At 34.3% G+C, this 14,700-nt stretch overlaps 1 protein-coding gene across 3 annotated transcripts; it reads right to left on the bottom strand.

Moving 5' to 3' along the window:
* Positions 1-794: 794 nt before the first annotated feature.
* On the bottom strand, positions 795-14,406 carry LOC109805491 (pre-mRNA-splicing factor). Of its 3 annotated transcripts, none has more exons than XM_020367576.3 (7): positions 14,203-14,404; positions 13,497-13,639; positions 7,549-8,391; positions 7,322-7,459; positions 6,865-6,956; positions 1,437-1,508; positions 795-1,313 (listed from the first exon to the last, which is right to left on the bottom strand). In XM_020367576.3, the coding sequence occupies exons 2-7, from the start codon at positions 13,630-13,632 to the stop codon at positions 1,164-1,166; spliced, it is 1,431 nt and encodes a 476-aa protein (XP_020223165.1). In that variant the 5' UTR covers positions 13,633-13,639; positions 14,203-14,404; the 3' UTR covers positions 795-1,163. The 3 variants fall into 3 exon arrangements, with proteins under 3 accessions (XP_020223165.1, XP_020223166.1, XP_029128712.1); XM_020367577.3 differs by having other exon boundaries at positions 1,203-1,342; positions 14,203-14,406; XM_029272879.2 differs by having other exon boundaries at positions 1,203-1,348; positions 14,203-14,406.
* Positions 14,407-14,700: the final 294 nt, after the last annotated feature.

The raw sequence follows: 14,700 nt of genomic DNA on the forward strand, positions 1-14,700 counted from the left end.
ATCATTAAAGTTACTACATTGAAAATATTATCTTTTTTGACACTTGTCAGCCATCACAACTTCTTAAAAGACACCTTGGTGGATTAAGATTAAGGAAGAAGATTATTTATAAATTACCTCAATTTCAATTTTTAAGTGACTTAATGATGTGTTTGGACGAAGAATTTATATAGGGTAATTCATTTATTTGAAGAATTTCAAATTCCTTGAGGTGAAATGTTTTATTTAGATGAAGAATTTACAAAGAATTTGAAATCCAAACATTTGTGAAATTCCCTAAAATAATAGAATTTCAAATTCTCTAAAAAATGAGAGAATTTAAAATTTATCATATTTATTTTTCTTGTTTCACCTATATATTTTTATCTTATCTCTTCATTCTTTTAATTATTGGATATTCAAAAATATTTTTAAAATTATTAAATATTATCTTATATTAATTTTTAAAATTATTAAATCTTATCTAATATGAATTTTTAAAATTATTAAATATTTTAAAATGGATTAATATTTATTTTTTATAAAATTTAATTTAAAAATCTCAACATATAAATATATTTTTAAAATCAATTTCACTATGATAAAATCAAATTATCATATTCAACCTAACAATTTAAAATTTAAAAAATTTGAATTGACTCATCCAAATAAAATATTTAAAGAATGATAAAAATTGAAATCAAAATAATTCAAATACCAAGAATTTAAAATTCCTTGAATTTGTAAAATTCCTCGTCCAAAAACACTATAAGCCTTTTAGGCATAAAAAATAAGACATTTGTATAACGGAAAGGTATGAAATTGGGCCTCTGCTGACGCATTATGAAAACCCATTCCTAATAGTTGATTTCTCAAATTGACAGACAATTAACAATATCCGGAATGACTTGAAAATTCATAATCCAGTAGACTTGTTGCATCTGCTAGACATATTTCATTCCAACCCGGTAACAGAAATAAAATCAGGGGTTTAAGAAAACCAAATTACCTAAGCCAAGCCAGTTTGATATAAAAACAAAAATTTAGGTACAATGACGATAAGAAATTCCGTAGAAATAACATGGCCTGTCTAGATCAGGAAATCCCACTAGCTGCTAAGTGATGATGCAGATATATAAACTCCCAAACAAACACGGGGTGATACTTGAAACATAAGTGAACGTTTAAAGGCCTAAGCCAACTGTGCGGCCATCTCTTCGTCGAAGACCTGCAGTGTATTGTTTCTCTAGATCGATCTGAACTTCCTTCTGCTTCTCAGCTCGGAGAGTGTCTTGGTTGGAATTCTGCTCCACTTTAGCTTCGCCTCTCACACCCTACAATTTGCCATAGGCACAAACACAACCTCAGACTCAAACCGAGTTAGTAGGTGAAGAAACACTAACAAATAACAATCCTATCCTGTCCTGTAATTAATTATTGCCTCAATCAAGACTTACCATGAGTTTGTTGAATTTCTCTTGCCGCTCACGATCAGAAAACATAGCTGTATCCCAACGATGATTCCCATACTACAACCACCAATTGCATTGTTAGTACCAAGTTTTAGGAAATGCAAAAACAAATGCTTATGCTATTACCCATATCATAAAACTGGAACAGATTACAGATAGGTAGACACAATTGACTTGCACCACTTGCACTCATCTATACTCTATATCTATGGTGTATACAACACTGGTCCATTAGACTACATCTAAAAGGATCCACTCAACTGGAGGTCATTGCAGCTTTAGGTAAGAGTAAAAGCATGTTTAGTTCTGTTTCAGAGTATTTTGGAAAAATAACTAACTATTTATCAGTTATCTGAGTGCTTTTGAAACAAAGGAAAAAAGACCAATTATTTCATCAAAATTTATCCTAACCAAAACATGCACTAGATGTTTCAACTTTGATGAATCCATGTTGTAGCACAAATGTGCATCACCTTTACCCTCACACTGGGGCTGATCTCACCTAGTTGCGGATGTTGGTTCACAACAAAGCATGACTTCATCATGTGCACAATTGAAGAACTTGTTAATGTAAACAAAAATGAACATTTGTAATCTCAAATGATGCCAACAATAACTATACCATACTGGCAAGCATCTCCAAAGCATGATGATAGCTGCTAAACAAGAACCCATAATACGCAGGGGAGAAAAAAGGCACTATACCCTACTCATAACTTGTGGATACTATGAGTTAAATTGGTATTATCTAAGAATTGGCAACTACTACTACACAACACTAAACTTTCGATCAAACACATGGAGAAGTCTTTATCAAAATGAGCAAGGGTATTATCACTTTTCTGGACAAAAAAGTCATAAGAAGTTACTTAAGGAATTCCTAATTAGGTTTGATACTTGAAATATTGGTACCTTAAGGATGCAGTTGCTAAAAGGAAAAGATTTTCATGCCTAGAAAGTAGAAACCATGATTCCTGGATGATTCCTATGAATGACTTAAATTTGTTTAATTGGTCATAAATATCCTAGGAAATAGTTAAATATGTTTCTTGAGAATCAAAGATTTTTATGTTTAGTTTCAATATAACTTTCCAAAAAAATTTAATTATTTATCACATTAAGTAAGCTAATAAAGGTGACATTATATTTTTCACACAACCTCGTTCCATGAGAATAATTTTGTAGAATACAGCAATAAAAACATTATCGGGAAAAAAATGGGTAAGGTATCAAAAGGCTCTAATGAGAAAAGGAAAGTTGTGACTTGTGACTGTGCCACAACCGAAAGCTTTGCCAAGATCTTGGAAAAAAGAAGAAAACAGATATATATGTTTGTCAAAAATAGGGAAACAAAGTTAGGATATTAAATGTACCAAGGAAAGAAAGAAAATTTTGGTTAATGGTTATAAATTAAGATATCAAAGAAAGTGAAGATAACTATTTTTATAAACTTTTCACTATGGGCAAGGATCACCCTTATGGAAGGATTCAAAATCCAAGAGGACAGTAAAAAAAGACAAATGGAGATATCATTTTCTGAATATACTTGAGTGATTATTCCACCCAGCAGAATAAATTTATTTATATATAAGAGAATTATAAAGATAATTGATGCAAAACAATTTACAAGAGTTTATATAACAATTTGAAAAATATTCATTGTATAAACTATGAAGAGATAAAAAATTATGAGTCACACCATGAAATTATGGGGAAAAAGTTATTGAAAATAGATTAAGAGACTAGGATAGTGGAAAATCAATTTGAACTTATGCCATGAAGGTATACAATGGAAGCTATTTATCTTACATGAAAAGGTATTGAAACAAAGAAAGACTTAAATATGAATTTTATAGACATGGAAAAAGCATATGATCAAGTTCCATCAAAAGTGTTGCAGAGGCAAAGTAAGGTGTTTGCTCGAGCTATACAACACATGTATGATGGGAACTCCTAGAGGCGAGACTAAGGACTTGTAAGAATGGTTTATAGCAAAGCCCAACATTGAGGCAATGTTTTAATCTAGCCATAGATATGTTAACCAAGGACATTTTTTTTTATAATTTCGTACATAATATAGCTTTGATTAAGGAATCAACTAAAGAGGTTAACTATAAACATTGGAATTAAATAGATTTCACTTGAGAAGAGGGCATATATGCATTGCAATTTTAGAAAGAAAACTCAGGAAAATCAGACTTCAAAGTTGGAAAAAAGAGGACTTGTCTAGAGGAAAGACAATTGTAAGGTGTAAATGGGTGTTTAACATAAGGCAGATGGATCTAATGATAGATATAAACCTTTGCCCCAATTGCTAAGTTAAAAACCATTAGTGTTCTTTTGTCATTACCTATAGATTTAGATTGGCCATTACAACAACTGTATGTGATAAATGCCTTTTTAAAAAGGGATTTGGAGGAAGAAGTCTACGTGGATGCACCCTTAGGTTTTGAATCACATTTTAATCAAAAGGTATGCAATCTTCAGAAGTATCTCTAAGACAATCACCTAGAGATTAGTTTGAGAGATTTGCCAAATTTGCTAAGAAACAAAATAAGTTCAATATCAAAGTGACCATACAATGTTTGTAAAACACTTTTAGAGCAAAAATGGTTTTTTTAATTGTACATGTTAGATATAATTTTATCTTATAGTTTTTTATCTTATAGTTTTTATCTTATGGGCCTAGGCCCACTACTTTGTATTTAAACACATCTTTTGCTTTGCAATCCATAAGGAATATGTTCTCTCCATTCACATTACTCTCAACATGGTATCAAAGCCTAATCCTTGACCTCCCGGTGGACCCACTGTTCATCGGTGCCCGGAGAAGGTGTCTCATTCCGTTTTCCGGCTACCCATCCTGTCGTGTCTCTTTCCGGCAATTTTTTCCTATTTTTTTTAGGGTTTCTTCTTCGTTGTCGCCGCCGTCCGCCGCCTTTCCGCAAATCACTTTATGGTCTTAAGCAGTCTCCAAGGGCATGGTTTGGTAGATTCAGTACTGTAGTCCAACAGTTTGGTATGACTTGAAGCGAAGCTGATCATTCGGTCTTTTATCGACATTCCACTGCTGGGTGCATCTACTTGATAGTATATGTTGATGATATTGTTCTCACTGGTAGTGATCATCATGGCATTTCTCAGATAAAACAACATCTTTGCCATCACTTTCAGACAAAAAACCTTGGTAAACTTAGGTATTTCTTGGGGATTGAGGTAGCGCAATCTACAAATGGAATTGTAATATCTCAAAGAAAGTATGCATTGGATATTTTAGAGGAAACTGGGCTAATGAATTCCAAGCTCGTTGATACACCTATGGATCCTAATGCTAAACTTCTACCAAGTCAGGGAGAGCCTTTCTCAGATCCTGAGAGGTACAGAAGACTGGTTGGGAAATTGAACTATCTCACGGTAATCTCTTTTGCGGTTAGTGTGGTGAGTCAATTTCTCAATTCTCCATGTGCAGGACATTGGAATGCAGTCATCCGCATTCTGAAGTATATCAAAGGTGCTCCAGGAAAAGGTTTATTATATGGCTACAACAATCATACCCAAGTTGTGGGATACTCAGATGCAGATTGGGCAGGCTCTCCCTCTGACAGGAGATCCACCTCAGGTTATTGTGTCTTTATTGGTGATAACTTGATTTCGTGGAAAAGTAAGAAGCAGAATGTAGTGGCAAGATCTAGTGCAGAAGCAGAATACCGTGCCATGGCCTCTGCTACGTGTGAGCTTATTTGGCTCAAACAGTTGCTTAAAGAACTGAGATTTGGCGAAGTTACACAGATGACTCTCATATGTGATAACCAAGTTGCCCTTCATATTGCCTCAAATCCAGTATTTCACGAGAGGACCAAACACATTGAAATAGATTGTCACTTCATTCGTGAGAAGATTTTATCTGGGGACATTACTACTCAGTTTGTTAACTCTACTGATCAGTTGGCAAATGTCTTCACCAAATCATTACGGGATCCTAGGATTGATTATATTTGTAACAAGCTTGGTGCATATGATCTATATACACCAGCTTGAGGGGGAGTGTTAGATATAATTTTATCTTATAGTTTTTTATCTTATAGTTTTTATCTTATGGGCCTAGGCCCACTACTTTGTATTTAAACACATCTTTTGCTTTGCAATCCATAAGGAATATGTTCTCTCCATTCACATTACTCTCAACAGTACAACATTGCGACTACTAAAGATGATTTCAGTGAAATAAATTAGTCGAAAACTTGCAAAGTTTGATTTTAAAACCTTGGGTCCTTAAAATATTTTTTGGGGGTAAAAGTTGCAAGATCAAAGAGAAATTGTTGTGTCATGGACAAAGTATATTCTCGATGAAATTGAAGCTCTTCAGTTCTTATGGCACATGAACATCAAACTGAGAATTTCAAATCAGTAAATGATATTGTCTCACTTAATATCACGGGCATCAAAAGTTTCAGATTCTATATACAAGTGCCTCTCAGGTTAGTTTTAAGCCAAACACTACCTCCTCTAATTTTTCCTCAATTTGCTGGTTCAAGAAATTTTAGTTATCATGGTAGAGGAGGTTGATTCAGGTTTTCCATAAACCTAGACATGATGCCTTTGTTTGCTCTCACAGGTTTGATCCAAGCTATATCTCTCTAAGAATGTGGGTTTGGGTCTAACCAACTCATTTAGTTGAATGTAAACACTTCCATATAGTTAAAATGGGCCTATCTCTACTTTCTCAAGCCTCCATGCTTATCTCTTTTTGGGATAATGCTTTTCATACAGCTGTCTATCTCAATAATAGGCTTCTATCTTTCAAATCATCAATCTACACAGCTGACCCAGAAGCTACAAAGGATAGGTCTAGTACTGACAAGCCTATGTTGGTATATTCTCTAAGGCCCAAGAAAAGGATTTAGGAGGGAGATTAGTTAGAAGAAAAAGAAAGAGGTAAAGTGGAAATTATGTATTCGGTTAGATGGGGAAGTGAAGAGGGATCTTTTTCAGTTGTTGATAAGTTGGCATTAGCTTGGAGTTAAAGGAAATCTTCCCTTCGCTGGGAGCATTGCTCTGTTTCTTCAGAATCTTATACTGTTTCAATTCAATAATACAATACATTCTCATTCAAATAAGAACCAGATTCCTATTAGTATTCCTACACAATAAATTTAATTTGTATTGTAGAACTGGTCATCATCACCTGTGCACTTTTAACCTCTGGTCTCAAAACTTCACATTGGTGCTATCTAAATTGTAAAGCACTATTTCCAAAGAAACGGAAGCCTAAAATGTGAATTACACTAATATAGTTCATTTTAACTTCAGAATCATTCATTAAGCATCAATCCCAAATAAAAAATTACTGTCTTTTATACCATGCTATATGTGAAGGTAAGAATGCTGCCAAAAAAAGAAAAACATAAAATACCTCTTCAGTTGGTGTACTCTTTTTGCCAGCCCACAACAATTTCTTCTTTTGGTCAGTAGTCAAGCAACCAGCCCCAACTAAGTTCCTATTAACTGTCATACACCAAAATTTCCAGATGAATACAACAACCATGTGATATAAAATTTCATTTCAGTCTCGTGTATCTAGCTGCTTTACTAAAACCATTTTTTAATGTTGAAGACTTCAACACAGATTATTAGGAGAAATAAACTAATCTATGGGCAAAATAAAAGTAAGGACTTAATAGAAGACATGTATTTAGAAAAAGAAAAACCAAGTCAATGGCATGCTCCAAATCCACATCAATTCGACTTCAGCAAATGGTTAAAATTAAAATCATGAATCTTCAATTCATAAGAATCCAATCAATCATAGAATACCGGACACATGTCCATAACCTAAAAGTCGGGGAATTTTCCGGTTAAGTAGTGTATACCTAATTCAGCAGCTCTCATGGCTGCAACTTTTGCAGCATCCAGATCATTGTCACCATCAAAGCCACTGGTCTTGGCAGCCTGTAAATCTGCCTTGTTCTCATGAGAAAGCTTTGAACTTGAAGTCTTACTTTCATCAGCTTCAGTACATGACAAAAAAAAGTATACAATAATCACCTATAAGTACAAATCATATCAAGAATCGGTACAAAAAATATGTAAACAATACCATCTTTTTTATAATTGTCATCGTTGACAGGATCAAACAACTTTAGTTTTGTTCCAGAAGATTCTTTATCTTCAATACCATACTGCTCGCCTGTTTTCCTAGTTTTCCAGTCTTTGCCCTTCCCAATCTCAGGGTCATCATGTTTTCTTTTTCCTTCCCATGGATGGTTTTGATCATTTGACTCCTGTTCACTCTTGTAAGCTTCTTTCAGACTAAATTTGCCATCTCTTTGTGGACCTGAGTCATCCCTTTGGTTCCATGAATCTGAATAGCAGACTGCTTGCTCACTTCTGTAATCCCCTGAACTTCTGCGGGAATCTCTTCTTTCATTTCGACCATCCCAGTCCCTTGAACGCCCCTCCTTCTCCACCTCACCATACAGTGCAAGCCTCTTGCCAGATACAGATTTGTCATATGAAGAATCTATATCTTTATATTTCTGATGCTCCAAGTATGTTTCTCTACGTTTTTCTTTGCTTCTATGATCAGACCTGTCATATTTGTCACGTGAATACTTGTCCACACCGTGCTGGTAGTTTTTTGACCTGCTATCACTCTCATCTCTCATATGACCATCCCTTGACTCATGTCCAGAACGAGACAATGGCCTCTCACGATATCTATCTTCATTGGCATACTTCTCATGCCGAAAGTGACCATAGGAACTCTTGGATGACTGCCTATCAGAATGTCTAAGAGAATCACTGCTTCTTCCATAGTGATTTCTTCCATATTGTTGGCCTTGTTCCCTGTCATCATACTTCCTTGAATGATGGTGAGAGACTCTTGCAGAATTTTCTCTTACTGGATTTGGACTTGAGCTATGTCCATGCCTAGGACTAACTGCATATTGAGAAGAGCATAAACTTATTTATTCAAGTCTTACTTCATATGCAGCATGCTTAGTATTGAATTTCGTAACACTGATCAGTATTGCAGAGCTGTATATTAGGCAAAACACCAGAGAAGGGACAGTTAAATATTAGTCATAGTGAGTTAGTGTCATAAATAAATAGGAGGACTGAAGGTGAGAAAATGGATTCCTATATGTTCTTTTGTAAATTGAGCTTTAGCTCTTTGTGAAAGGAAAAATCCTTTCTAAAGTCCCTTGGGGGGAAGTTACATCTTCCATTTTTTTTTCTTTGCAATCAAGAAATAAAATCTTCCTTTTCTTTCTCATTTCATTTCTTGGCATACCACAATTTCTTAGAGATACTTCTGGATCAAAATGGTTTATGGCAAATTGCAGCACAAGGACATTGATACTAGTGCATACTCAAAAGTGAACTGTTTAAAATACAATAATTTATGCCAAAATGTGCATAGAATGATATTCAATACATAAGAGGCAGGAACTAGTAACAGCGTGTTTGCTTTTGTGTCTCCCTCTGTTTTACACTTTTACATACGTTTCAAAGAAGCAACCATTCACAACTTCTGTGTGATTGAAGATATTTGACATGATTTTATTAATATACATATGTGTTGGGTGTGTGTCCAATCACGCACTAAAACAATTAACCGATATGAACAGTAAATCATTTAAGTGGCTACGAATATTAAAGACACTTACTTTTGGCTTTTTAGAAGAAAAAAAGAGGAAGATGAAAGGCAGGTTGTTAGGCACCATTGTAGTTAGAATTGCATATATCATACAACTTGTATCCTGATATGATACAAAATCTTCATAGTTTGATACATATCACAATCAGAGGTTTTTGACCTTGAATTATTTGCTCAATCATGTGAATCGCTTCAGTATTGGAGGAATTGCAACTCAGTCACATTGTGCAATTCTTGCACAGCAGGTTGTGCACACAGAACAGGTCAGGTCACCCAACTTGTTTCTGAAAAATAGGTGATTTTAGGGATTTTGTTAGAACAGGAAATGAGTGAATATTATCAGAAAACTAAGGGAGTGGAACTCATACTCCTACAGCTGACAAAATCCCCTGAAAATGGGGACAAAGCTAAAAATGAAAGAAAATATGACAGCTACATATGGCTAGTGCAACTCACCCTCTCTTTATTTTTTTCTCTTCTTATGGTGTATTTGTTAGGAGTTCCACATTGAATAACAAAAGAAATTTGATGTGATACTAGAGCCATGAGGCTCTCTCACTGAATGAACTAGTCTTTTGAGTTAAGCTCTCCTGTTGTGCTTATGTCTTAACAATTAGTGCTTTCATTGAGAGTTGATCTACAAAATGGACCACTTATAGGCTGGATTAAAGTACAACACTGAATACTAATAGGCGAGTAAAGTAGTCAAAGAGAAAATAACTACTATTGGATCAATGTCGATTGAGTGAAAGTCTCCATGGATGTCAACTCTTAAAAGGGGTGACAATATTAGAAGTTTCACATTGAGTAACATAAGAAGCTTGATGTGGTACTTAAGCCATGAGGCTCTCCTACCAAATGGACTAGTCTTTTGGTTTGGACTCTCCTCTTGTGCTTAAATCCTAAGAATAATGTTAAGATGGGCCCAAGGAGACCCAAATCTTCCTTGAAACCTAAACGCTTGAAGGGCTTTATCAAATGGGGCCAAGGTTATCAAACTCTCGAATTAACTAGTAAAAGATTTTGCGATCGTAAGTAGAGAAAACAACTTAACTTTATAACATACTCTTTTTCAAGTAAAATCTTCAAAACTTGTTTAAATTCTTATAAACTCTCGAGTCAAATAATGAGTTTGAAATCAAATGTAAACACTTTTTCTTACTTTTTCAATCTACTTTGTTTTTTTTCAGTCTCACTATTTCTCTTTCTAAAGGTTTTTGTGAGACAGTGCATGTAAGAAGTAATATTGAGACCTTGGCCTTGGTGGAGCCACATTTGTTCAAACATCCACCCGTAAATGCTAGCCAACATCTTCCAAATTCTTATGCCCTTGCTACAATTGGGTTTGAACCTATCTCATGAACATCTCATCCCTCTAATAAAATGGAAATTATTATAAACCAACCTATCAGTATGATCAAAATGTTACATTACTTGTTGGGGCTTTTAAAAAAATAGATGCTACTCATTGGTCTAATTTATCCCATTAGAATACTTGGTCTTATGCTAGATCTACAAGACACTTACTCCAATCCTATTCCTGCATCAAAAGCTTTGCATGTGCCTTCTATTCAAACATACTGGCCATTAACATCCATTCCATCACATTCACAACAAACTATTTTCCCCTTAAGCAACCATTTGCATGGCCTGGCTAATTCAGAAGCTACTCCTCACAATTCATATACACTTTCATATCTCATAGCAAGCAACAAGCTATTGCTATTGCATTGGCTCAATATCAACATCCGACTCACATGTTAGCTAACCTGCAATCCTAACCTAATTGGCAAGAACACACTTCTATCGAATAGACCAAATTACTAAAACATAAGGATATGGCAATCAAGTAGGGTGAAACCTTTGAGAATTCATGTCACCTATTGGCAAGAACATACTTCTATTGGCAATCCAGCACGATATTGTAATTCCTTTGATCTGATTAGCAATTTGGATGCAATTCATGCACCAAAACGAGTCTCCTTGTGATTCAAATCGCTGGCTCCATTATCGTATTATACAATACGTATTGTGTATCATACGATGCTTGTACTGATTCTAGAAGCTGTAGCTTTTAGCTCTCTATCAGTGTTACTCTCCCTTGTTATCACTGCCCTTTGATTTCTAAATCCCCTCACTCATTGCCTCTGTGCCAACTGTCATGATTCTGTTGGGATTTCCTGACTCCCATGACTAATTCTCCCCCTCCTAACCTTTTATGTTATTTCTCGTCTTGCTCTTATACAGCTACATAGACAGCTACATGCTACTTCTAAGTACCGTGAAGGATAATTTCATATTTTTATTCTTTTTTCATATTAGGATAATTTTAGATTTTTATTTCTTAATAATTTGGAATTACTTTTGTAATTCAATAAGAATGCTTTGATAAGGATCTGCATATTAGAATCCTTATCGCCGTAGTTTTGAATTTTGGTTTTGATTTTGTTAGAATATATGTAGATATGATTCTATCAATTATGATTCAATAAGGATATCTAATTAGTATTCATAGCCTTTAAAAAAGGCACTTTATGACTAGAATAAGATCATCAGAAACTATTTTCTTTAAAAAACTTCCATGGTTGGTTCAAGAGAGACTCGATCAAGGATAAGTTTGTTCCTTTGCCTTCACTATAGGTTGTAAGGAATCCCCATGATTCAGTCCAACACAAGGGCTCATAACATTTTCATGTGACGCTACACTAGGCTTTAAAAATTCAAGCAAGGTGGATCTTGTGAAAATATTTTGAGGGGACCACAATATTTAAATACGTATACTTCAAAAAAAATTTATAACATAATATATATACACACATTTGAAAAGGAAAACAAAAAATTTGAGGAGGCCATGACTGCCCCCCACCCCAACTAAGGTCTGCCACTGCATCCAATATTGCTTCACTTCTAAAGGTTTAAAGGCCTGTAGACAACCACCTTTACCCGGCCTAAAATAACAGTTAAACAGATTGAGATATGCACATGGGAAGTTGTTTCGATGTCTTTCTCCAGGCTGTTTTTCCAAATCTTCAGCTTGAGGACAAGGTGAATCTTTCAGCAGGGGAGTATTGTAATGCTAAATCAGATGGAGAAACACAAGGGATGAAAGCAGGAATTGGGTTGTAAATTGTAATCAGTAATACCCTTGGCTATATGACAAGGAGGGTAAGAAGAGAAAAAAGTTGGAAGCAAAAGGGAGGGAAAAGTACGGAGAGGCCATACAGCCATTAAGTATTGTTTAGGCCATACCACCTCCCCTTCAACATTCCTATCCTACAACATTTAAAATATGCAAGAACACGCAGATGTAATTCCATTCCAATTTATTTAAAGCAAAACATAAAAATTATAGGCTAAGCCATACAGTATCTACTTAAAAATTAGTCCGATTGAAAATTTTCAAGCTAAGAAATCTAATTAAAATTTTCATTCGACCATACTAGAAAACAAAATCAGATTTCTAATTAAGAATAAAATAAGTTTGGTCTTTTAAATTTAAAATGCTAACTCGTGCCACTGCAGTACATAAGATTACAAGGGCATAATTTCTGCTAGGATTTATGTTTTCAAGCATACATTCTATGAACTGAAACAAATTTTAGGAAACTAACAGCATGCTCCATGACACAAGTGATAAAACTTTCAATCAAAGACGATGAATAAGATATTGATAAAAACAATATCAGATAAGCGAAAGAGAGAAGATATTCAATCAGACAAAAGAAAACAGGGAGTACTAGGAACTAACTATCACACTTGCACATAAAAATAATAAATAAGATCACCTCAGCACATAAGCTTCACCACTGAAAAACTACTCAATGTGAATAAGTAAATAATTCCTTTCCAAATTTTCCTCCATCAAGAAATTCCATAAAAATTATAACAATGGAGTGTTAACAGTATATCCCCACCTTAATTAGAGAAAAAACTATATTCCAGCTATAGCAAAATAAATTCATGCCATACTAACTAAAATCTTTTCCAAAACACTAACCACATAGACAGCCAAAAGAAAAAGAATATGCATGCTATCAGTGCATGAGTTTTAAATTTTTTGAAACCGCAACAACATTCCCATCTTATGCTTATCACAAGCATACAACACACAGTATCAGTTTTCTCAGATACATGAGAAACTGCAGTCTAAAAACACAGTGAATCAACCTTGAGTATAGTAATCCCATAAATTAGATAATTCGGCATGTGATAACAATATTAAAAGTACCACCTATCTAATTTCCGTCACAAGAAGTACCAAGCATGAACATCACACAGTAAAAAGTTTCAAATGCCAAATTACCAATATTAGTAGCAAATTAGCTCATCACAATACCATGGTAACTTCTAAAAGAAATAAGACCAAGAGCTTAAAAGATCCCAACCATCAGATGGGGGTGATCCCTCAATAGGTGACCGACGCCGATAATTCCTATTAGCTGCATCACCAGAAGGCTTGCGAAATGCATTTTTTGTATCAGAATTGACATGAGCTGGAGACGGTAAGTTCGAATCCATCATTCCAAGCCTGTAATTGCACTAACACAGTTGGTCAGATTATAATGCAAATAATCTCAGTGAATCAAACAATCAAGACAAGGCAAAAAGACTTGTGCAAATATCCAGAAACAGGCAGAAATTAAAGTACTGGCTAGCAGTTACAGCGCCTATTAAACAGACTCGTGAATAAATTAATGCCAACCTCTTCAACCAATGGCTAGTCCTACTTGCATCGAGGGTATCAAGTTTCAGGCTTCATTAGTTTAACAGCACAGAAAAACTAAATACATATATAAATAAATCGAACTGTAACGTTTCAATAGATGAAATGAAAGATTAAAATAATAAATAATAATAATAATGATAATAATTATAAAAAAAAATCTAGAAATTCAGCACAGCTTCAAATTTTTTTAAACAAAATTAAGATGAAAGAATTAATCGCTACAGTTCCAAATTAATCAATCAAACGAAGATAAAATAAAATAAAATCCAAAAATTAAATGCATAAACATATTCTAAACGACACAAGCATCAAATTTCAGGGTCTAAGATGCGCTACTGAAATCGTAAAAGAGAAAGAGAGGGAACCAGCTACTGCGAGGTTTCGGAAAATTGAAACGGTAGATGATTGATTCATAGGGATTTTGGCGCTTGATTCATCAGTTTAGCAGCAGAAATCTGCAAGCAGAAGGAATGAAAGTTGCGAGAGAAGAAACGAAACCCTTGGTTCTGCGATATGTCGTTTCAGTTCGTTTGAATGAAGAGCGTTATGTCGCAACAAGCCTTAAAATAAAATAAAATACAATAAAAAGAAATCAGGAACCAGAGCTGAGCTGCGTCTAGATATTTTTGTTTTTTAAAAAAAATATATTTTTGTTCCAATCTTACATGATAAAATGAAATGAAAGAGTTAATCGTTGGACACTTTTTTTCTCTCGAATTTCATCTTTTTAAAAATAATTGCAAAATAAATTATGTTTGGAGTAAATGAATAATAGCTAAAATTTGTAAAATTAAAAATTAAAAAGTTCTTTTCATGCATCTAAAATTTGGAAAGTTATGATTATTTTTCTATATTTTTTTTCT

The sequence above is a fragment of the Cajanus cajan genome, chromosome 7 (assembly GCF_000230855.2).
Source record: "Cajanus cajan strain Asha chromosome 7, NIPB_CcT2T_4, whole genome shotgun sequence".
Classification (NCBI taxonomy): Eukaryota; Viridiplantae; Streptophyta; class Magnoliopsida; order Fabales; family Fabaceae; genus Cajanus; species Cajanus cajan.